At 39.1% G+C, this 25,215-nt stretch overlaps 1 protein-coding gene across 6 annotated transcripts in view; it reads left to right on the top strand.

The window, feature by feature from the left end:
- mapkap1 (MAPK associated protein 1) overlaps nt 1-24,341 on the top strand; it is a 240,995-nt gene extending 216,654 nt beyond the window's left edge. For all 6 annotated transcript variants that reach the window (XM_078549907.1, XM_078549906.1, XM_078549909.1 and 3 more), the window contains 2 exons: nt 9,159-9,256; nt 23,209-24,341. In XM_078549907.1, coding sequence (XP_078406033.1) covers nt 9,159-9,256; nt 23,209-23,331 — 221 coding nt within the window. In that variant the 3' untranslated portion in view covers nt 23,332-24,341. The remainder of the gene's footprint in view (nt 1-9,158; nt 9,257-23,208) is intronic.
- Nucleotides 24,342-25,215: the final 874 nt, after the last annotated feature.

Genomic DNA, 25,215 nt, shown 5'->3' with positions numbered 1-25,215 from the left:
TTGTATATATAAAAGATTGAGAGAAAATTATGCATGTGTGTGACTATTTTTTAATTTGCTACCAGTATAACAAAAAGTCAGAGCAAACATAAGTGCCTCATTAAACCAGATGTTGCATAGCCAACATCTGAATTGAGAAAGTAGCATTATTTCTCTTGTCTGGAAAAAATCTGTAAACCAACCAATAGTAAGCTTTGCATTTGTTGTAATAACTTTTTAAATAGGGTTTTCTGTAGAGCCATCCCTACTCAGTTGTAACAAAACATGCATGCATTTACATACTAATGAGCCTCTAATTAAGATTTTTTTTTTCAATGAGACTTTTAAAATACATTGGACATTAGTACCACTGGGGGCTTTTTGTCAAACGCTTAAAATACTTTTTAAATTATTTGACAATTTCCGATTTGGGAATTTATCTTAATGGTTAGTAAATCATAATTATGTTTAATTGCCCTTTTTACAATGAAAACAGTAGGAAGCTCTAATTAATATGTCACTAGTATTTAGTTTCTCATTTTTGTAGAAATATTTCTACATTTAAAAATATTACCTGCAGAACGTTTCTGTTAGTGTAAAAGTTGAGCTTAAGTCATAGTCCACCACATACCATAAATAAACTGAGTCAGACCAATGGAAAATGGTAGGGATGGGCGATGATGGAGATTTTTTGCCCAGCAAATAATTGACTTGTTCCCATTTGCTAAAAGATCACCTCATTCCATCCCACCACCCCTGCTACAGCATGATTATTGTTTGCTGTTTGTTTGCGATACATTTACTTCATCTTCACACCAACTGATTTAAATAATGACATTTTCCTTCAACACCATATACATTTTTGGCCTGTGGCTTTGCCTTTCATATTTATTTTAGTTTAAGTTCATTCTTTATTTTCTCTCGAAAATGTTTCCTTCATGCTAATTCTAGGTTTTGAAATTTGTATAAACTACAGAAAAGCCCCACTCCTGTAGCAGAAAATCATTCACACGTGCCTTTTAATATGTTGGACTAGATCATGACTCCAACTTGTGATTTCTCTCATCTCAAAAATAAACTTTCCAGCAGCTCTAGAAGATCATTTAACATAGTCAGTGCTAAGACTTCAGACATGGAGACATCTTTCTCTTTGTTGTTACCCAAATTCCCAACATGGCGCCATGCTTAAATGGATATGGATTGGAATTGGTGCTCCAGTATTACAGCTTTATCTCATTCTGATTAGGAGCACGAAATTGGTGAAGTTAGCTTACTGTGCAGATTTTCTCATCCAAGGAGCACAGAGTATTTTGTTGCACAGCTATTAGCACGCTCACATAAAATCAACTTGTTTAAGAAAACTATCCTTCTAATCCTTTGAGGTTTGCCTAATAAGAGACGAATGTGGTTTTAAGGAAAGTACTCAGTGGAACAGTCTTGCAGGTTGCCAATGCTGTGAAGTTTCTGTGATCAGAGCTCCTGCGAACAACTGTTTTACATTAACCATGTGTACCCTCCTTGTCCCCACTGTTAAGGACATAAATTTTGAGTATTTGAGGTTTACCATAGGCAATTTAACTACTCCCTGAATCTACATATCCTGTTCATAATTTGAAGCTTCAGTTGGCCTACCTACTAACAGCAACCCGGAAACTTAATGGTGACTCTGGAGAACAATTGTTTAGACTAGATTGTCCCTGTATTACTTGTCAGGGAATTCAAGATCTGACAGTGTAAAGCCTGTGATGAATATCTAGTTCATGGAGCATGTTAATATTTTAGCGCTATGTTTAGTTCTGGGAAGATTGTTGTTGTGAAAGTAAGGTAACTAAAATGCTGGGTGTTAGAGATTGCCAGAACACCCAAAAGAAAATGGCAATTCAGAAGGTTACCCATGTTTAATAGAGTCAGAATTGAAGAGATGGAGCCATAAAACAGCAGGTGGGCTTACTTAGCTGGAGAACTGGAGGCATAATGTTTACACAGCTTACAAAGAAGTGCAGTCCAGAGAGATGTTTTGTTTTAAGCATTAAAGCTAAATTAGTTTTAAAAGCATTCAGTGAACCCTGAAAGGTTATGTTGTCACATAGATGGATGGAGCTTAAAAAGGTTCTCTGGTTTCAATTTATCTGTGCACTTGCTGGGAGAGGGGGCTAGTTGCAGTTTGGACCTTGAGTTGTTTGCAGCATTCAAAGAAGCCCTGGGAGCTGTTCAGTGCAATCAGGGCTCAGGAGAAGTCCTGGGGAGCTGAGAAGGCAGCAGAAGGTCACTGGTTCTGTGCCAGACAGTTAGGGCTCAGAGAAGCCTTGGGAGCCACTTATAGCTCAATGCAGCTAGGAGTCTGTAGTTTGGAGAAACCCAGGGGCACTGCCAGCTTAGTGAAGCTAGCAATTTGTGAAAGAGTTGGAATTGTGACGGTAGTTAGAGATGGAAGTACAGCTTTGTGAATTCTGTGGAACGCAGTCTCAAGAAATTGAACAATCAGGAGGTGAGCAGTCGTTGAGGTAGTCCAAGTCAGAGCGGCTTTTGAGGGGATTCAGGGGCTAGATCTTCAAAAGTGAGGAGTTGAAACCCCTCGTGAGGGAGACAGAGTTTTAACAGTGGTCGCCCACGTATGGGTGTGTTGCTGAGAAACCTGGGAGCTGTCTTGGTCGCATCTGTCATTTAATGTATAATGCAGTCTGTTCAACCACAGTTTGCCTGCTAATTCATATTTACCTCATGTTAATTCTGAGTGTTAGAGTATAAGATAGATATTGTGAATTGTTTTGCTTTTCTGACCTTGTATAGTAAAGTTTTCTTTTGTTTAAAACAGTGGAATCTTGTGGCTTTGTTCTCCTAGTGGGTAACTGGGATTTCAAACTTTGTCAACTTTGAACTAAAAGTTACTAGTCCCTAAACCAATCGTAACAAGCCAAGTATCTTTCACCTGATTTACCACTGTACTAAACTGATTTCAAAAAGGCCAAATCTTTCCACATTTAATTTGCAAGTGTAGAAATAACTTGTCCGCTTCAGTGATTCCTGAGACAGAATTGCTGATGCTCTATGGGGCAAATTGTCCCAAAGGGCAGAGAAATCCACAATCTAAACATGAATGCAATTCGTGGTGGGCAATAGCTACTGGGCTTCAACAACAACTTTACTTATATAGCACCTTTAATGTAATAAAGCAGAACAATTTTAAAACAAAGTATGACACCAAGCCTCATAAGGAGATATATTAGGTCAGATGACCAAAAGCTTAACCAAAGAGGTAGGTTTTCAGGAATCTCTTAAGAGGAACATGAGGTAGGGCGGTATAGGGAGGGTATTCCAGAGTTACGGCCTAGGCAACTGAAGGCGCAGCCATCAATGGTGGAGCAATTAAAATTGAATATACCAGAATTAGAGATGTACAAATACCTTGGAGCGTTGTGGGGTTTGGGAAGATTACAAAGATGGGGAGTGGTAAGGCCTTGGAAGGATTTAGGAATAAGGATGAGAATTTTAAAATCAAAACATTGCTTGACCAAAAGCATTGTAGGTCAGCGAGAACAAGTGATAGAGGAATAAGATTTTCTGCAAGTTAAGACATGGACAGCAGAGTTTTGGAATGTTCTCAAGTTCATGGACAGTAGAATTTGGGAGACCAGCCAGGAGTGTGTTGGAAAAGTCAAGTCTTGAGGTAACAAAGGCATGACTGAGGGTTTCAGCAGCAGATGAACTGAGACAGGTGCAAAGTTGGGCATTGTTAAGGAGGTGAAAATAGGCATTCTTAGTGTTCTCAGTTGCTAGGGAGTGAGGTGGAGTTGGTGGCTAGGGAACAGCTTTTGCAATGGGGACTATAAGCAATGGCAAAGGATTGTTTTAGTGCTATTCCTCAGCAAACCCCAATATTAATATTAAAGGTTAATTCCATGGTTTGTTGCACCAATTTTGCAGTGAACATTTAAGGCAGGCCTGCCACAAGTGAATTGTTTTTACCTCTAGTTGTATATTTCTCTGTATAGTTGGGATTGGATGGGGACCTGTGTACTGTGCTTTATGGTCTTGTACTTTTTTGGGGTCACATACCTTTTGGAGTCACAAAAGTAGATTTCTATAAGCTTGTGCCTCTCTTTAAGCCTTTACATAAAGTGGTTATGGTTGGTCTACACTCCATTACATGCTATTAGCAATCACCTCATCATAAGCTCCAATGTGATGCCTAAGGTTCACTTGGCTCAGCTAATGGCTTTTTGTTATTTTAACATGCCTTATTTGGATGTGGAAGAACATGTGGGTTTCATGTTATTAGAAGAGTTCTGTGCTATTTTATGACCAGATTCAAGACTAAGATATTCCTTGGGTGTTGGAGTTATTAGACAAAAATTTTCAGTACATCGTTTGTAAAATGATGAATATCCTGGTTAGCAGATTGCATTGTATACTCCTGAAGGGGACAAATTCACTGACCATTTCACCTGATTGGTTGCTACAATGTAACATGATCTCAAATGACTAGCCTTACAAGAAATTTGTACGGTAGAAATCCTGACCTTTGCAAAAGATTTATTCCTTGAGGTAACGGCTTTAAAAAAAAGCGCTATTTTTAATATGACTTCACTGCATACATATCGAGAATTATTTGTAATAACAAAACCTGGGATTGGAGGGGAGTGCTGGAGGGATACTTTGGCCTAAAGTATTCCTCTCCCAGAAATGGATTGTTGTGTATTTTACTGAAGAATAAAAGTCAAGTGGTGCCAGGGCAGTTGCTGGAATAATGATGTATTCATCTTTTTCTGCAAACTAATTTTTGTTCACTCTTTTTTCCTGCAATATAACCAGAAACTCAAACCACATACTTCTGAAATCAAATCAAGTCATTAACCTAAGATTTTTGAACAGAAAGAGTAGCGCAATAAAACTACTTAAAATCCCCCTCGAGATCATATTTTTCTTGTGTAAAATTACCCCCATGCAATGAATATAGAATTCAGAATGAGGTTTATTATGTAAATTGAATTGTTTAATCATCTTCCAGAGCAAATATTATAAAAGCCTTTGTTCATTTCAGAACCAGACAATGTAAATCATATCAAACATGTTGTTACATTATCTTGAGGTGGCACGTAATGAAAATGATTTAATGTCTCTTTCTTTTCTGCCAAAAAGTTTGCCAACACTTTTCCAATGAGAGATGACCATTTTCGGTAATTTTAAAGCGCTCTTTAAGTCAGGGTTACTCCACTTTATTTTCTGTCTTATTTATTTCACTATAGTTTGATAGCTTTGGCATTTTTCACCTGGGGCAAAGATCCAAGGTTAGTGCAGTAATCTTTTACTGCCACTAGATGTCTTGATTTTGTTTTTTGAAGGAGTAGACTTTAGCCAAATCTAGAGGCAGAATTTTTCTCTGTGACATTTATTATTGTTATCACTATATTGTGACCAATTTTAATTCCGGAATTGTAAACTGAAATTTGATCCTAATATGTCAATAGTGTTTGAAAAGTGTTTACCTTTCACAACAGCTACCCTTTATTGGAAGACACAATTTCTTCTGTTCAGGCATGGTGGGTTATTTTAAGATTTTAAAAGATTGTGCAAAATTGAACTGTTTAAAAACTTCCTTATATATTCAGGTTTGCATTGTTGTGTTGGTACATTGTCATGAGGAAATTAACAAAAGCTTTAAGGTAACTGAGTAATTTGAGACTTGAAAATGTAACCTTTAATAGTTATTTTATGTAAAAATTTGCATCTAGAGATATTTAATGCTCACTGTTGAACATGCATTCGTACAACAAAAATGTAGCTTTTATATTCCATTGCAAAACCTTAAACAAATGTGTTTGTTACAGCACGATCTTAAAGAGAATGTTTTAATGCTGTGTTCATAATATGAAATTATCCTTTCAGTGTTTGGCTTTACTACTTTTAATGGTATATTTACTTCTGCATATGCATCTAAAAAAGCAAGCCATAGATCTCCTCGGAAGTGAGCAGATGCCCTATGAGGCCAGGACTTTGTTCTCAGCGAAGGACTGGATCTCCGCTCGCTGACAGCTGCCGACAAGGTTTTTATGGGAAACAAAAACAGAAATACCTGGAAAAACTCAGCAGGTCTGGCAGCATCGGCGGAGAAGAACAAAGTTGACGTTTCGAGTCCTCATGACCCTTCGACAGACCTGCTGAGTTTTTCCAGGTATTTCTGTTTTTGTTTTGGATTTCCAGCATCCGCAGTTTTTTGTTTTTATCTCAAAGTTTTTATGGGCTTGCTCTAATCTGGCATCTGATCCAGCACTGCGCCTTCTATGGAGAATCTGTGATGCCTGTAAGCAGGGCAAGTGAGCCTTTTCAGCCAATCCGACTGATCGTCATGTGATGTATGCAGAGTCTAAACTAGGAAGTACAAATTAGCTGTAAATCTAAAAGTGGAATAAATATTGGAAAAGGCAGATGGGATTGAGTGAGAGAAAAATTCTTAGTTTTTTTACACATCTCCAACACTAACTTCTGAGAGATTGAGACTCCCACCCCCGCTTTAAAATTAATTCTCAGTGCCAGAGAAGTTGCTTGACAGTAATTATCACTTATCACACCGTTACTGATTCATTTGCTCCTGAATGTGCCAGCTCTAACTTTTCCAATCACCTTATGTGAGGAACGAACTAGTGGACCAAGTTTCCCAAGTTCCTGCCATGGTATTCTTTTCACTGTTGAGGCTATTGGCAGGACTGTAACACCACACCCTGTGGAGGAGCACGAATCTCTGACAGCTACTTTGGGTTTCCACGTTTAACTGTGTGTGCGCAAAAGCCAGAAATTGCTGACTGATTTACCCCATTATAATGATGAACACTATTAATCTCACAAAACAAAAACAGAATTACCTGGAAAAACTCAGCAGGTCTGGCAGCATCGGCGGAGAAGAAAAGAGTTGACGTTTCGAGTCCTCGAAACGTCAACTCTTTTCTTCTCCACCGATGCTGCCAGACCTGCTGAGTTTTTCCAGGTAATTCTGTTTTTGTTTTGGATTTCCAGCATCCGCAGTAGTTTTTTGTTTTTAACTATTAATCTCACTGTTACTATCCATGCACAAGCTGCCCAATTGTAGCTAAGAATTAGCAGTCAATAAATATTGTGCTGCATTCACCAATTTTATATCATTTTATTAAATCAACATACTTAAAACTAAGTTGGAGTGTTCAAGAAAGCAATTTAGTTTGCTATTTTGAGTTTTCAGGAGATACATGTTCACTTATCATGTGTAATGAAGAACAGTGCATATTGTGATAATAATGCAATCAAATCCAAATCTGTTCTACCTGGCCAGGTATTGTGGACGTTTCCCACGTCAAGTGCTTGTAGAAACCAATCAGATTTGTGTAGAGAGAAACTGGACCTAAAAGTATTTGACTAAATGAAAACATTTCCTTATTAAACTCGCACATGTTCTAGTTATTGATTTTTCTACACTTGTAAACAAGTTGACACTAATGATGTGGAGAGCATTCAGGTTTTGTGGTTTTTATACCTCAACTTTCAGTGTTGCAGGTCTGTTATTGTTGCAGGCAGTGATGCAGTTGGAGGAAAATCCCTAAAATTTTACTAATTATCCTAGTTACAAGTCCAGTGTACGTTTGGGATAAATTTATTTCAGTATAATTTTTCCCCCTTGCCTGCCTGTCTTTTCCTTCCCCCAATGTCCATGTTTGGAGATATGTGACTGCAATCTGGATTGGTTTCATTCTCTCTCTCTCTCTCTCTCTCTGCTTAGTAGTTCCCCTGACAGACAAGCTCAGGAACCTGCCACGTAGGCAATTGAAAATGTTAATTGTGCTATGCTAATTGGTGTTATATCTATCAGTGGCCTGATACAGCAATGTACCTGTACCACTATGCTGCAGTCTATGGTGCCAAAGCAGTCTAAAATGCAAACTTGTAAAGTAGGTGCTTCTAAACTACTCCCTGGGGGTCACATGCAACCTGAGGCCTGCTAATCTATCCTAAGCAACTCCATCTGCCCTTTATGCACTTACATTTCTTATTCAATGGTTTATTTTGCTTGGGTTTTGTGCAGCTGATGGGCTGTTCTTAGCACTATTTCCAAAGTGATGAATAAATCCTAAATCATAATAATAAAGCCCCTGAGGTTTTCTATGCAACTACTTGACTCATGAAGACAAAAAAGCCCCCAGTTCTAGCACAGAAGCAAAACGCTGTGGCTGCTGTAAATCTGAAATAAAAACAGAAAATGCTGGAAATGCTCAGCAGGTCAGGTAGTATCCAACACGCTGTGCCACAATTGTGTTGTGGTGTAAGAGGATATATATGACAAGGGTTACAGTACATGTGAGTTTTCTGCCTTCTATTTTGTAGTTTTTTCTACAGTAATTTTATGTCTGATATTGCAATGCTGGTGTTACAGTGCTCAAAGTGTAAACCCCATAATGGGGTTACAATGGCCTTGACGAATGAAAGAACAGTAATGCCGCAATGTTGTCCTTATGATACTGCGTTTTTAACGTTCCGGTAATTTTTCTGTAGGAGTAATTTTAAAATCATATACATTGGTTTAACGTTTTCACTGCACTAAACTATATCATCATAAGCTATTTGATTAGAATGGGTGTTGAATTAAACATATATTTGAAAAATTGACTTTACGTGAAAAGACAAAATTAAAAAGCTTTTTTTTTGTAATGCATGTTAACATAACCTCCTTCAGCAATAGCATTAAGAAAGGTCATTTAGCAGATTATTAACATATTACATTAGTCTGAAGCATTAAATGCCTGCATAAATCTACCACAAATATTAAATACTTTTTTTCTTCTGCAATGGCCATACCAAGCACAGTCTGGTTTCTTTTCTTCTCTCACCACCAATGTTCCCCCCTCCCCCACCTCAACCCATCTCAAAGAGCAGAAAAGAATTGACAGAGGACCTAACTAACCAAATGATTGATTTTGCACTTTGTCCATTGTGATAGGATGGGGAATCAAATTATATTAAAAAGGGTTCTGTTGCCTTTGTGGTGAGTTTTGCCTGAATGATGTTGAAATGACATGCGGAGGCTGTCGCCATCATGCAATTTCCTTCTGTTCTGCTGATGGGACATTAATATCGCCATCTGTTTCTTTGTCAAGCTGCATCCGTAGTAAAACTCTGTTCATCTGTTTGACTCCTGTCCTTTGTTTGCTTTGCAGGCCATGCAGTATTCAAGCTCACCTATCTAAGCAATCATGACCACAAACATCTCTACTTTGAAGCAGACACCAATACAGTCAATGAAATTGTGCTGAAGGTTAGTAGAAGCGCAAGTATTTCACAAACTGGTCACCAAAGAAAAGATGGTTCCTAATGACAGCATGGCAATAAATTCTGTATGTAGGATTATAATGCAGGTTGACTGTAATGAGCTCAAAGATGATTTGTGACTTGCTAGAGTATGTGGTATCATTACTGCATTTCAACAGTAAAAGTCATTCCACTGTATCTTTATAAGTGTTTCAATTTGCATCTTACAGAAATAGTAAACACCTTACCAGAAAAAGTGAATTAAAGCAGTTCCTCCAAAAGTTATCTTTGCGCAAGTGATGCATTGTTTCAAATCAGCTAACTGCCCTGTTATTCTATAAATGAGTGCTTTTTGTTCTAAAGTTAAGCATATTTACCTTTGTTGTATTGCCCCCCACATTGATGCTAGCAGTTGTGTTGAACTGCTTTTGCAAAGTACATCACTCTCCCACATTTACAGTTAAACAGAGCTCTCAACCTCCAGAGACCAGCTACGAACAGGAATTTTGTGCGTGCTGAGCTCTAAAGAGCATGTAGAGCAAAGGACTGACATCATGGCATCAGAGCACTCGATAAATCCTCAAAACCAAAAAAAAGACAGTATTCTTTTTGTGAAACCATTGGCAGCAAGATTAACATATGAGCATACGAATTAGGAGCAGGAGTAACAACAGATTTGTTGCAAGCTTTTCAGTCGCTTTAGATTACCTAGTTCAACACAACATAAAGTAAATTAGCTACATAAACTGAACTAGAGTGGTAACAATTAAGGATTTCTCTTTTTTAAAATTGTGTGATGTTGCAACAAGGGTGCACATTTTGAATTTGATGAGCACTTCTACTGGATGCTCAATTTGTTTGGCAGCTAGGAATGTTCCTGACCGCTGACTTCAGTAAATCCAGTGAGCTGCCAGAGAACCCATCTCTTGAAAACTAGTGGCATCAGTGGAATATAAGAGCAAGCTTTATTCAACCCAGTGATCAGTGGTTTAGTATTTTTACATATAGGTGGTACTGATCTTGTGGGAATTGATTAAATGTGTTTTAACCTTTTTTTTACAGAAACAACTCATATTCACTAATAGTGAAATATGTCACTAGAATATTATGGCAGACCAAAATAACTTGATTTATTATGACTTTGATCATTAGTCACGTTTAATTTTCTATACTATTTTGATTGTTTTTGGGCGCACACAACTTATATTTGATTTTTAGAGGAATTTACAGATTCTGTTAAGCATTCCAGTTGCAATTAAAATGTAAATGATACAGTGCTTCCCAAAGTGCTTTAATTTATCAAAATGGAAATCTTCTGTTGTAAAAACATTAACATTGAAACAGATGTGATATTAAATTCAAATTGCATTTAAGTTCAATGGGTATTTCATTTTAATAGCAAAAATCTATAAGTCTGCGGAAAGAGAGAATGAGAGATAATGAACTTGTTTTGTGCATCTAATTGTTCAGTAAGCTCAAACAATTTTGAAGTGTGGGTTTTAGGGGAAATCAACTGTTGACATGTCAGTTTGATTAAATGTTTATACTTGTTATGTTATAGTGTAAATTCTTAAATTTCTTTTTACCCAAAATATTCCACCATTTTACTGAAGCCATAACACCTTTTTCACAATGTCTATAAAAACTCTTTTTTTTAGTATTATGAAATTGAATCATTGACCATATGATTATAGCATTTTCATGGCTGCTAGGAACTCAGCTTTTAACTCTTCAATGAATATTAACTTGACAAGCCAGTATGATGGGTAACATTAATACAAAGTGAACTGTAACAGTTGGAGTTCAGTAGCAAACTTCTAATGAATTTTAAATATGTTCCATGAAGAAATGTTTGTTTTTTAATTCAGCTGCCTCATCAACAGCTAAATATAAACTTCAGTAAAAATGAGATGAAGAGGCTACGCAAGGGATTAAAGGATTACCTGAAAGGTCAAAATTAATATTAGTGTAGGCAGCTAGACTAAGAAGTGTTTATAGTCTTAATTGTTGTAATCAAGAGGCACTCAGAGATTTATGTAAATAACATAATGTGATGCAGTTTCATTGACCTAAAGTTGGTATAAATCTATTGAGATGTCACTTATATTCAGGTACATTGGGCTTAGCTTAGATTTGACTAGGAATATATTTAAGCGTAGATTTTTGGCTTTGAAACCAAAGCCACATAAAGTAGCACAATTTAAGTGATATTTTGGATCAGATGGGTTGATCAAAATTCCAACCAAGAAAAGGTATATCACCTGGGGCAGAAAAGAAGGAAATATATGAGAATTAACTGAGGGAAACATTCTATGGGCTGGATTGGGAGCTGCTAACCTAAAGCATATAGCTTTACAAATTATTGTTTTGTGCAGGTTCAGCCTTTTCCAGTCAGCCTGGACAAGATTTATGAACATGTTTTTGCATCTGCCACTATGACTTTGAACAGTGGTTTAGTTTGTGCAGAGTCCAAAAAGGGTTGAGACCTGGGCCAATTCCTATTGTGCTTCCAGTGTACTTTGGTAATGGGCCTCAAGTCGCAGTTCCTCAATCCTCTGATGGCTTCAGCCGTGGGGAATCATTCAGTTCTTCAAGTATTTTCTCAGACTAAGGATGTAGAAACTCTTTCTTCCTTTGACATGCATCCTTTTCATAACTGGAGTAAGAATTTCAGGGTGTACCTTAAAGTTTTTTTCCCCTTATTCTGCTGATTTTCTTGCATTCTCACTCCTGAAGATATGAACTAGTTGCTGGGGTATGATTCCACACCCATTGGACACCATCACCCAGTACCTTCCTGTGTAATTCACATGCAGTGATAGCTAATTATTCAATTACAGGGGGTATCGCAGCCATGTGTCTATTCTTATCCAGTGTCCATATGCATGCATTTCCAGCATGGGTCACTGGATACTAATCAGAAATGGTAACCCTGTCCAATTTTTCCTCTTCATAAGCTGGACTGTTGAGATCAATTGTAATGCTTTTGCCACTACCTTAGCAAGATAAACTAACTCAGCACAGACAAAATCAAACAGAGGGCCTTCTTTGTATGCATGGCTCAGTGCCTCAATCGCAAGGCAGTTTTGATATTGAGGTGCCACCTATGTAATTCAATTCCCAGATCAAGGGCATCTTTCATGGGCATAAATTCTCTCCAGCTTCAGATGTTCTCTGTCACTTAGCTTGTTGGTGAAGATGAGTTTTTTTAAGAGTATCCTTTGGCTGATTGCTACAAAACCTTTTCCAAGAGACCACAGAACCAGGGTCTGAAATGGACAGCACCAAAGAGTAATAAAGTTTGCTGACTTGCTGAGGAGAGAGGTATGATGGAAAGAGACTTTGGTGAGATTGGGGCCCGTCCATTTGGAATTTAGAGGTGCTCCAATCTTCCCTGCAATTGAAGTTGCTCAGATATAGATCACTCTGTGACTTTTGCCAATAAAAGTTTTAGCTACAAAAAGAGGGAATGCAGAGACTGTCCACCTGGAAAAAAGGATCCTTTGTGCTTTCTTTCTCCTCTTCCCATTTCATGGCCCCTTCACACTGCAGACTACAGTTAAAAGTAGTTCTTGCTACTTACCACTATTCTTAAGGAAAGTACCTGGTCTACATTCAACACCTCTTGAAGACATACCTGTGATGAATAATTCACTGTTGGAGTCCACATTGTATTACTTCACCTTATTGTAACCAATTTATATTTGTACATTGTGTTTTTTTCAAGAATGTGTAATTTTGTTTATTTTTCAAACCATTTTTTCATTCTCAAACCTGTGACATTGCTATTGCTTAATTGATTTACTGATTAACTGTACTGCACATTTTGACATCATTTTCCTCTTTTTTATTTCCTTCTTTGGGACACACCTTGCCTAAGCTCAGCATCTCCCAAGACAGTCCTACTGAGATCAGTTAATCACTCTGTAGGGAATTGGAAGTACACAATCTTGTCTTGCAGCTCTGTAATAAACCAAACCCCTAAAAAGTGTCCTTGCTGATCTTATTACAAGAATTCAATTGCCTTGCTGTGAGGGTGAAACTTGCTCTTTTTAATCTGATTTTGCTTTCCTTTCTTGGATGCCCTTGCATGGCGCCAGCCCTGAACAAGATGTTGAGTGGTGATCTGATTATTGACCTCCCATCAATATCTCACTGAAACAGGCCACAAACAGGCAGAAGAAAGTGCCTGATGTGACATTTATTTTTTCTCCTCTCTCTTGTGAGGGACAATACACACCTCTGCTTCTTGTCACTGCTTAGTAGTGTTAATTCAGTGAGTTGGGGGTGATCTTTTTCTATATCTTACTGGTCAATGGAGCAATACATTTTGACTACAACATTCATTGCTACCATGTGTGGGAATATGAGAGTAAAGTAGCCACGAATATAAAAGCAGATTATGAAAGCTTTTACAGGTATCTAAAAGAGTAAACATTGAGGCAGTGACAGGAGAAATTGTCATGGGGAATGAGGAAATGGCAGAGGTGATGATCAAATATCTTGGGTCTGTCTTCACAGTAGAAGATATAAATTACAGACCAGAAATAAACATTAACCAAGGGGCTAATATGAGCGAGGAATTTAAGATAATTAATATTGGCAGAGAAAAAGCATTAGAGAAACTTAAGGAACTAAAAGCTGACAAATCCTCAGGACCTAATGGCCTACGCCCTAAGGTTCCAAAAGATATAGCTGCAGAGATATAGTGGATACAGTGGCTGTTATCTTCCAAAATTCCCTAGATTCTAGAACTGTCCCAGCAGATTAGAAGTTAGGAAATGTAACCTTGTTATTTAAGAAAAGAAGGACAGAGAAAATAGGAAACTACAGCCGTTGGCCTGACAGCCATTGGAAAAGTTCTGGAATCTATTATTCAGAAAGTCTTAATATATTTATAACATTATATTGTGATCCAATGGAGTCACTGTGATTTTATGTAAGGGAAATTACATAATTTGTTTGACAAATTTATTAGTGTTTTCTGAGGATGTAACTAGTAGGGTAGATAAAAGGGAACCAGTAGATGTAGTATACTTCAATTTCCAAAAGGCATTCAGTAAGGTGCCACGCAAAAGACTGCAGCAGTTCAAGAAGGTGGCTCATGACTACCTTCTCAAGGGCAATTAGGGATGGGCAATAACTGCTAGCTTTGCCAATGATGCCCACATACCATGAAATAATTTTTAAAAAATTAATATGCAAGATAAGGACTCATGGAGTAAGGGTAATATATTAGCATGAATGGATGATTAGTTAGCGACAGGAAGCAGAGAGTAGGGGTAAACAGAGCATTTTCAAGTTGTTAGGCTGTAACTAGAAGAGTACTGCTAGGATCGGTTTTGTGCTTCAGCTATTGGCAGTCTTTATTGATGGCTTAGACGTAGAGACCAGAGTAATGTATCCAAGTTTGCTGGCATTACAAAACTAGGTGGGAATGTAAACTGCAGAGAATTGAGTGGGCAACATGGTGGCAGATGGTGTATAATGTGAGAAAGTTTGAGATTATTCACTTTGGTAGTAAGAATAGAAAAGCTGAATAATTTTTAAATAGTGTGAAACTTTTAAATGTTGATGTTCAGAGAGTCATGGGCGTACTTGTGAAAGCAACACAAAGTTGGCAAGCAGTTAAGAAGGCAAGTGGCATTTTGGTTTTTATTGCAAGGGAATTTGAGTACAAAAATAAGGAAATCTTGCTACAGTTGTATAAGGTTTTAGTGAGGCCACACCTAGAGCACTGTGTGCAGTTTTGGTCACCATATCTAGGGAAGGATTTTATTTTTATTCACTCGTGTGCATTGCTGGCTAGGCCAGCATTTATTGCCCATCCCTAATTGTCCTTGAGAAACTGAGTGGCTTGCTAGGCCATTTCAGAGGGCATTTAAGAGTCAACCACATTGCTATGGGTCTGGAGTCACATGTAGGCCAGATCAGATAAGGACAGCAGATTTCCTTCCCTAAGGGACATTAGTGAACCAGATGGGTTTTTAATGACATTCGATAATGGTTTCTTGGTCATCATTAGACTTTTATTGAATTCAAATTCCACTATCTGCTGTGGTGGGATTCGAACCTGGGTCTCCAGAGCATTACCCTAATGTGTCTGGATTACTAGTCCAGTGACAAAACCACTGTGCCACCCCTGGAGGATATATTTGCTTTGGAGACGGTACAGCGAAGTTTCACTAGATTGGTTCCTCGGATGAGAGGGTTGCCCCATGATAAGAGGCTGAGTAAATTGGGCCTATATTCTCTGGACTTTAGGAGAATGTTAGGTGATCTAACTGAATCATGCAAGACTATGAAGGGGCTTGATAGGGTAGATACTGAGACGTTGTTTCCACTGGCTGGGAAATCTCAAATACAGGGGTACAGCCTCAAGATAAGGAGACTGAAATGAGAAAAAGATTTCTTCACTCATAAAGCTGTGAATGTTTGGAATCCTGGACCCTAGAGGGTTATGGATGCTTGATCGTTAAATATATTCAGGGCTGAGAGATTTTTATCTCTCAAGGAATGAATTTTTGATCCTCAGGGAATCAAGGGATATGGGAAGTGGGCAGGACAGTGGTGTTGAGGCAAAAGATCAGCCAGGATCATATTGAATGGCCAAACAGGCTCAAGAGGCAAATGGTCTACTACTCTTATTTCTTATGTTCATGTTGTTGAGAATTCATTTCCACAAGACCAGCAGGCGCTGGCAAATACTCCTGGGCCCCACACTCCTATGAACATGACCCTAGAATCACCCTTGGGAGCAACGATAATGCATAGCTTTACAACAATCTACCTAAACCCCTCTCCCCTGTCCCTCCACCTTTCACCACTACAGCAATTGCAAATTGGACATCTTTGTCTCTAAGACAGAGGCCATCTGTTCAGCTGCCTATGCTGCTACCCCCTACCCTTCACTTTCCTGAAACTGTATGTTTCTCAAGTTTCTTTCCTGTTTCTCATCATGCCCTTTCATAGCTCATCTCATCCTTGAGACCCACCTCCTATTCTCTTGACCCTCATTCCCGCTAAACTACTGCCCACACAACTATCCTTCCCAACCTCCAATCAAGCTGACATTGTAAATGGTTCCTTCTCCCCAGGCACTGTCTCCCCGCCTCCGCCCCAACCCCCTCCACAATCCTTTCAAACAACACATCTTTTATAAATCCTTCTGTCCTTGCAAATGCTTGGCCCCATCCCAAACTACTTTGGTTTCCTACCAGCTTGGAGCAGCGTTCAAGCTCAGGAATGGCTGCGTCAGAAGCAGGCAGCTTTAGTGCTTTATGCGCTCCTGGTAAAAATGTCATGGGCAAGTGAACTGCAATGAACCAAACGTATACTTGGATCTAGAAATAAAAAGGAGAATTTATATAGAGGGTGACCATAGTCCGGTTAGAGGCTGTCTTTGGATAATTGTTTGTATGAGTGAAGCTGCCTATTAGGACATGCTTACAAAATATGAAAATGAAATTGGTTTACTCCCCACAAAATGATGTGCACCCAGTGCTGAATTTTGTGTTTAGTTGAGAATTTAAAGTGTGCCTTCTTGTGTGAATATACTTGCAACACCTACCCCACTCCTTCCTTTAGGCCTCTGGCAGACACTGTTCTTCAGCTATGATACTGGACCAAGAGATGCACGGTACAGGACACTTTTTCTTAGATTTGCACACCACCCTTTTAGAGAGATACCATGTATTAGCACCACCTCCAGGCTGCCTGCTGTGATGCTATAGTCACAGTTTGAGGAATTTCAGTTACCAGTTTCCATCCTGCCACACTGTAATCTAGTGCACAGAATTGTGTCAGTATACCAATCTAATTTGCATCATTTCAAAAGGGTAATATGTTTCTTTAAAACTTTATCTTGTTTAAATTCCAGGCTTATATTCAGACTGCTAATCATTTCTATGCCAATGCATTCATTCAGTAAATGGCAACCTAGATGTTAAGGTTACTTGGGATTCTATGCTATTCCCCAAATTCCAATCCAAGTATAATAGTGATAAATCTTATATCCTAGTAAACTAAAACTATGAATTGATCAATTAGTTTTGGGCCAGGGGAGGGGGGAAGGGGTCAGTTAAATTACTCTGCGTGTTCCAAGGTGTACGACACGAGCACTGCACATTCCACTCACATTAGGTTTAATAATGCTGACAGATTAAAGCCAGCATGGTCCCAGTCGTTTTTAAAAAGTCATCTGATGCAATTTCTGGCTTAAAAAGTGCAAATAGCATCATGATCCATTTGGAAGTATCGTGCATTAATACTCAAAAAAAAAAATCCACTGTTATGTGGCACAGCTTGTACAATGAGCGTTGCAACATATTGTATTAGTGCAGTATTTGCAATGCGCACATCACTCTGCATACACGGAGGAAATATTTCCTTTGTGGAAATTGGCAGAACCCAGGCCACACTCTACATGAATATGTTCACGGAATCCAAGTGATAAAGAAGGGCACATGGAAAGCGAACGTTGCCGAAACTCTGGAAGTTGCACACTTGATTAAACAACCAGAAGGCTTCAAATCTATCAATATAATTAGACTGGCATTGAGAGGGTGGAGCAAAGGAAAATTACTGCATCAAGGGAGTTTTTCATTTTTTTTTAAAAAAAGTGGAGACACAAGTGTGGGGAAACCTTTGTACTTCAAGGCCAGCCTCATTATCCCAGGTAAAGTAAGTTTTCATTTGTATTTTTCTGTACTTTTTACAATTGTTCCAGTCACTCTGGAATAATGGAGCCACTATAAACCAAGAAAATATTTGTAGCCGTGTGTGGTATCTTACCATGACTTCATGTTCTTAAAATATCATTTCTTCTGTTCACAGGTCTACAAAGCACCGATTACTGAGCTTTTTTGGGGGGTGGGGGGGGGGGGGGGGGGGGGTACTTTTCACACGTCCTCAAGGTGGTGCTGTGTAGCAGGGGCTACCTCTGCCAAAAGCAAACTGAATGCGAGCTGGCAGAGAGCTCCCACAAACATGTTTCTGGAAGACTGGAGAGCTCCAAATGACAACATCTTAATGCAGATTGTCAGAAGGTAGCTGGTTTTCCACCAGTGTGAGTGACCAAAGGGACACCCTCTGGGCCAACCATTTTGAGCTCTATCACATAACGTTGTACAACATAATGGCACTGTGCAGTTGCACAGTACCAGACCAAATGCTGCAGTAGACGTTTTTCATAGCATAATGCATAATACACTCCTCCAATAGGCTATGAAGAGTTGAGTATCCAACCTCTCTGCCATAAGTCTATTGTGCACCTCCCTCCACCCCTCCAACCCACCATTATTGCATAAGCTCCAGATTTTCTAGTATACCCTTAAAAAAAAACCCTTACGAGGGGCAGGTGAAGGGTCTTCCTATTCTGGACAAGTTTAGACGTCTATGGGTGACCTGATTTGTGCTCCTTTCTCCTCGAGCCTCCCACATTTCACCATTGTTTTTCTCAAGGGCTAGATTCAGCAGCGAGTGAAGGTAATTCACCTGTAAAAGAGGCGAATGATTCTTTAGGACCGCACATGTTCCAGAATTGCAGAAGTATTGATGCAGATGCCAGTAAGGCGTTAAATAGCATATGGTTTTGCAAAGTGATATCAGCAGATTGTAAAAGACATAGTGAAAGTGTTTGTGCACTCCTGCATTTATTTCTTTTTATTTCACAAAGTATTTCAAACCTTCTGATGAAGCAGGAATATTTCCTTTAAAACATTTATGAAACACTCCTGCTTCATTAGAGAGTTTGAAATACTTTGTGAATCATGCTCAGTTTGGAGATAGGTAAAGGCTTGTTTTATGGCTTCTTGTTGTGATGTGGACCAATTTATTGTATATAGTCCACTTTCATCTTTGCCCCTTTTTTTTAAGGCCACCGATATATCTAAGAAAAGCTTGTACATTGTATAAAATATTATTTGCTTTATGACCTTTCATTGTGGATGTGCACCCTCTGTGATTGAAGAACCAGCATTTGTATTCAAAAGATACCTTTTGCATGACCAAAATCAACCATTATGAAAATGTGGGTGTTGTTGTGGTTCGCAGCAGTATCATCAATCGTGTAGAAACTTATGTTCATTAGGACAAATCAAGCATTGTATTTCTTCTTTCTGTTAATTAAAAACAATGCACCTGGCAATAGATTAAGACTCCGTAACCTCAATGGAGACCTTGTGGTGCAGTGGTAGCGTCCCTACCTCTGGGCCAAGAAGCTCCACGTTCCGGTCCCACTTCAGGACTTGATAGCCCTGGAAGGTGTGTGCTTAACGTGGCCAAACAGATTTATTAACAGCCTGTAAATCCTTCCAGTACACCCAATGGCAGGTGGCAAGAGCGGGAGAGTTTCCTGGTCAGCCATACTGCAGAAGGTAACAGCAAACCACTAAGCATAATAGTGGACCAATCCAATGGAAGTCCATGGTTGCCAACACCCTCTTAGGGCATGGTACCTGGAGGAGGTGGAGGAACCTAGATGGTCCTTTGAGTGCTGCCTTATTTTAAATGCAGGGAATGGGCATAATGTCATCATACTCAAATTTTACCAACTTAAGTGTCGACCCAATCTCTGGCCCATGTTTAAAATATGTGGTAAAGACATAGTGACTCCCATTTTCCTTGATTATTGTCTCATTTACATTCACCCGCTTGTGTACAGCAACTAAAGTTGTTGGGCCCCAAGTGAAAGCCGGAAATCCGTTTAAACAGCCACACACAAGCTCTGCAGACTCCTTACTTTTCCAGTGATGTTGCATTTCTTTGTTCCTGGTGGCGGTAAAGACATTGCCACCTGCCTTTCTACCAGCTGCTGTGGAGCTGCATCTCCCCAACGCTCTTTTAGACAGGGCACAAACTGGGCTTTCCTACAATATCTTCCTGGACGAAGAGGAGTAACTAAAGGAGACCAAGTTAGAGGCTCTGTTAACGCCAACACCTCTCCAATGATGCGCATGCTGCTGAGGGTGCAGACAAAGCTGCCCCTTTCTGAGCCTGAGAAGATACTGCAGCAGCCTGACACAGACACAAAGGACAACCTTTTTCCTGGCTGCAGGCACATTCGTGTCACACTGGTGTAGGAGATTCCTCTTGATTCCGATATCTAGCTGCTGCATGAGAAATCCTGTCAGAGACCTTATCGCTGCCACACCCCCTCCCCCTTCCATTCCCAACATATGGCTTCACCGATACAATTTTCCCCATGTACATCAGCTACCACTGAAGAAAGGTTAGAAATGTTTCTGAGGAGCAAAGTTTACATCACTTCCAGGAAGAGGAGTAATCTCGGGTTTCATGAATTAGTTTACTGATGGTATTACAAGGTGAGAAGAAAGAGTAGCTGAATGTCATGACCTTGCAGCTGGTGCCTGCTCAGCTGCTAAATCCTTACCTAGCCTCCTCCTGGCCTGAAATGAATCAATCCTTGCCCGGGGTGGGCGAGGATAGCTTTGCAGATCTGCCGCCATTCGACAATCTCGCTTGATTGTCATCGGCTCTCTGCTCTTGTAAAATGTTTAAAATCGGTGAAAATATCTTTTGTTTGCCTTGAAATGCAATGAAACGCAGAAGTCAGTAAACGGATCACGGTGGGGGTGATGACTAATGCATGCTAAAAGTTACTTCTTACCATGTGAGTTTTCAGTGGGGAGGATGCATGTAAAGCTGAGTGCAGGAAAATTTCCAGTTGGAAACTGGAGGTGGCCTCCAGAGGATTAATTGTAAGCAATTCACTTCAAACAACTTGGGAGTTTGCTGTAAATGTCTGCCGCAAATGCAGTACAGAGCCGCCATGGAAAGTGCAAATGGTTCCTCTTAGCAGACTTAGTAAGATCATCAATTCTTTGTGATAGTGACTGGCCATACATGAGCTCATAGCATTGGTTGTCACTGCTCTCGCTGCCTTCTGTTGTACTTCTCTTTCAGGGTTGACATGCTTGGGTCTAAAGGGAGCATCCCTCTGCTGTTTGAGGGAAGATCATCTTCAGCTGCATCTACAGAGGGCTTGGGACTTGGTCCCCTCTAGCGGACCACACAAACCTCCTAGGGCATTGCTTGCTTGCTTGCAAGCCAAATTCTGCTTCCTTCAGGATTTTCTCTTGCACTGTCTCATTTTAAGCTACTGCAAGCCTTAAAACCCTTCAGCACTAGACAGGTCCCTGGCCCGCACTCCCTCACAATATGTTGCCAATCAAAGGTGGGAATACCATCAGGAGCCTTGCCTCAGTTAAAATTAGGCTGACCCCAAAAATTATGGCAGATGATGGAAATGGCACCCGGCAGAAAACCTGGGCTTGTCTCTAGGTATGTGCAGTGTTCTTGGGTGGCTAGTTAGTACACGTAACTATGAAATGTCTTAATGCCTGACAGTCTGAATACATCAGCTTTTTTTGCTTTATCCAATACTGTTTTGTGTTCTTATTTATTGATTAGCCTAGAATCTGGCAAATGTGCTACATCAGGGATGTGACCAATTTACTCAGACGTTGGCAAACTAACCATCACAATCACTCTAGCTAGTCCAGACTAAGGTTTTATTAGCCATGAAATAAATATTCAAAATCAGTTGAAGGTATCAGCTTTAAAATTTAACGACTATGAAGACCCAGCAGTACATAAAACTGTTAGGCTTTAAGCTGCCAAATCTTTTCAGTGAACCAACTGATGCTAAGCCAAAGGGCTTTTTGCATTTTGATTTTTACATTAACCTTCCATTAAAAATTATCACGGCTATCATCACAAAGTATCGTAGCCAATAAATTAGCATTTTATGAGACATGTAAAACAAGTATTTACGATTTCCTAATGTGACTGTCTTTCATGCTGAACCAGCTTCTGTGTCAACTTCATTCAGTGCTCATCACCTTTTTAGGTTTGTTCACGATTAGACTAGAGGCTTTTATATGTTCACCACCAAAGACTATGTTATATAAAGAAAGAAGCTCAGATAAAGTGGGTATCCTTTTTCATTGAAAAACAAAACTGAAATGAAAAATCATTTCCACCATGTTTTTAGTTTTGATTTAAAGATAAAGCTGGCTTCTGAAGCCTTGCTGGTGTCTAAAATGTGTTAGAGGCACCTTTGTCAAGAGTAATTTATTTATTTATACAAAAAAAGGAAATTTAATTATATCTCTTTCTGTACTTTGCTCTGTTCACATCAGGCTTTGATTTGTAATGTCACTGAAATTTAAGTGCTTATTCAGAGGAGGTCTCTGGCTCTTAAAAATGCACAAAAAAGTAGCAAGTTTTGCTAAGTGTCCTGGAACTCTGTTGATAAAGATGTTTCTTTATGTGCATAGAATACTTTACTTTAATTCATAAGTTTTAACACATTGCAAATATTTTTCTTTGCTATCAGAAAAATCTGCTCGTTAACCCTTCTCCATTACAAGTTTATATTCAGGCTCAAATAAATGAGAGAGCTGCCACCCTGTAAAGATTTAGTGATTGAACTGTATTTCAAAGTGCTGCATTTCGGTCAAAATGTTATTAAAATTACTAAATTATCCATGAAATGTTGAAATGGGAATGCGGCCTTACAGTAACCAAATTAGTGTTTATTAAGACTGGTTTTCAGAATATACTGAGTTGGTAGGTTGTCTGTATGAGGCTGTCACTGATAGTAATTTAGTGAAGTCTAGTGGTTGAGCCAATGTGTGAACGAATAGTTGATTAAGCACAGAGGAGCTCTCAGCCTTTGCCTGACCATGTGTTTGACCTGAGGGAAAAATCAGATGTCCCTAATATTATTGAAATCGATTTGGTGCTGCTGAGCCATATCCAATCGTGTATTCCCTGTAATTGTTCTACAACCCCTTGAGAATTTGTTAAGAATATCTTTAATAAATGTACGTATTTCAAATTCTTAATGAATGTTTGTTTGTCACTTAAATCCTTTTGGGCTCTTATCCCTCAAAAATGCTACAATAATTGTGAATTCTTTTTTGTTATTTTTAGATTAACTATATTTTGGAATCCAGAGCAAGTTCAGCACGAGCAGACTACCAAGCTCAAAAACAAAGAAAACTTAGCAGAAGAACAAGCTTCAGCTTTCAGAAGGACAAAAAATCAGGACAGTAGCATCCGCCTCAACAAACTGTCCAGACAATTCTGCTGAGCAAGGTTCCTGTGGTCTCACAGATGGGAGATAAAACCATGAAGTTGTACTTGTCCAGGCTGCCAAGAGCAAAGCAAAGAAAACTGATTAAAATTTGGAGACAATTAGATCTCTTGCTATTGACTTGTTCAAAAGAGCCCTAAGCTTCCTGTTTGGGATGCAGGCTTACCTCCAAGGTTCTTCCTCTCGTCAAGCAGCCATATCAGAGAGATAAATAAGTGGCTAGGTTTGGTTCCCTGTGCTTTGATTCATGGGGAGGGTCCACATATATAATCACCTAAGGAATATAGATACAATGAATTGCACTGTCTGGCAAGTGACTTTACACAGATGTCATAGCTTGTCACATGATCAAAGATGAAAGTTTAATCATGTGGGACAAAAGCCCCAAAATTTCCTTTTTTGATTCTTTTAAAAACAATAACTGGACAAACAGTTTAACGGTTTTTTCTTAACAGCTGAATAATACATTTTTTATGGCCTGCGATGAAATAAACATTAGTTTTTACTGTGACCTGTAAATGTTCCTGCATTGTACCTGCTAACTGTAATATAATGACAAAGCACTGTGTAAGAAATAGCTGGTATTATTTCAGACTGTCAATTCAGGACAGTATGGGAATGTATAATATGTTTAAACATTTTTTCTTTCTGGCAAAATGTATAAAAAAAACTGCAGTTTCCAAAAAGAATCTATAATATTTTTAGTTGGAATATTCTTTATCAACCAGTTTTTAGATGGCTTTGAATTGTCAGCGTTCATATCAACACACCACATTTAAGCCATAAACTTAAAAGAAGCCCCTATTTAAGGGATCTTCCAGGAACTGCTGCTGATTCAATTGAATCTTTTCACTTCTGGCGATCTGGATTCACATTCACTCTATAAAATGAAGATGATTTCCACATCAGCCATGTCACTAGCACAAATGTGGTTCTCAGCTGAGGTGAATAAATTCAACCACTTTTCACATCTCTGCAGTATTTCATGACTTAATTTCGTTTTATTTAAGCAAGCTAAAGGGTCAAAGGTCTCCAAATAAAAAGTGTAAACTGCCTTTGGATTGCCTCACTGACATCAAATGCTGGATGAGGAAAGATTTCCTTCAAGTCAATATTGGCAAGACTGACAACATCCCACTCAGATCCTGTTTAAATATTCACATCTTCGCATCCAATACCCTCCTCCTCGCTTCTAGTTGCCTTGAGCGAAACCTTTTGGTATGCAACCTCTGAGCTGAATTTCCAATCCCACTGCTTGCCAACTGCACAACTGTCTATTTCTACTTGCAATGCTGTTGAAATGCTTAACTGGACCTTTTGTCACCTTCAGAATCGATTGCTCAACAACTAACCTTGCTGACCTCCCAAGTTCTTCCCTTTGCAAATTGCAACTCCTCAGGAACTCTGCTGCACGACAAAGTCGTGCTTCTATTTTAACTCCTGTGTGCACCAACCTCCACTGGATCCCTATGCACTTACTCAGCAACTTCAAAATCTTTGTGTCTCTATCTTTATTTCTCTCCATGGCCTTACCTGTCCCTCTATTTGCATGCTCATTCAGCCCTGTGTTCCTCTATATAACTTCTGCTCACCTGGTCTTGACCTCTTTTGCCTTAGTGTTTTTCACTATTTGGATGCAGAACTGTCACTCACCTATCCCTCCACCTTTCTACCCTTCTTAAAAGCTTACCTCATTGATTTTGATTGTCACCACTGTCAATCCTCCTCTCTTTTGGGTTCCAGTTATTTTTGCCTCTGGAGCATTTCAAGATGTTTTCGTATGATTGTGAGCAGTTATTGCTGTTGAAGGTATGAGGTCACAACATGTACATACTAAAAAGAGT

This window comes from Cetorhinus maximus, chromosome 10 (genome assembly GCF_964194155.1).
Source record: "Cetorhinus maximus chromosome 10, sCetMax3.hap1.1, whole genome shotgun sequence".
Classification (NCBI taxonomy): domain Eukaryota; kingdom Metazoa; phylum Chordata; class Chondrichthyes; order Lamniformes; family Cetorhinidae; genus Cetorhinus; species Cetorhinus maximus.
This window is presented reverse-complemented; position numbering and strand designations above follow the sequence as displayed.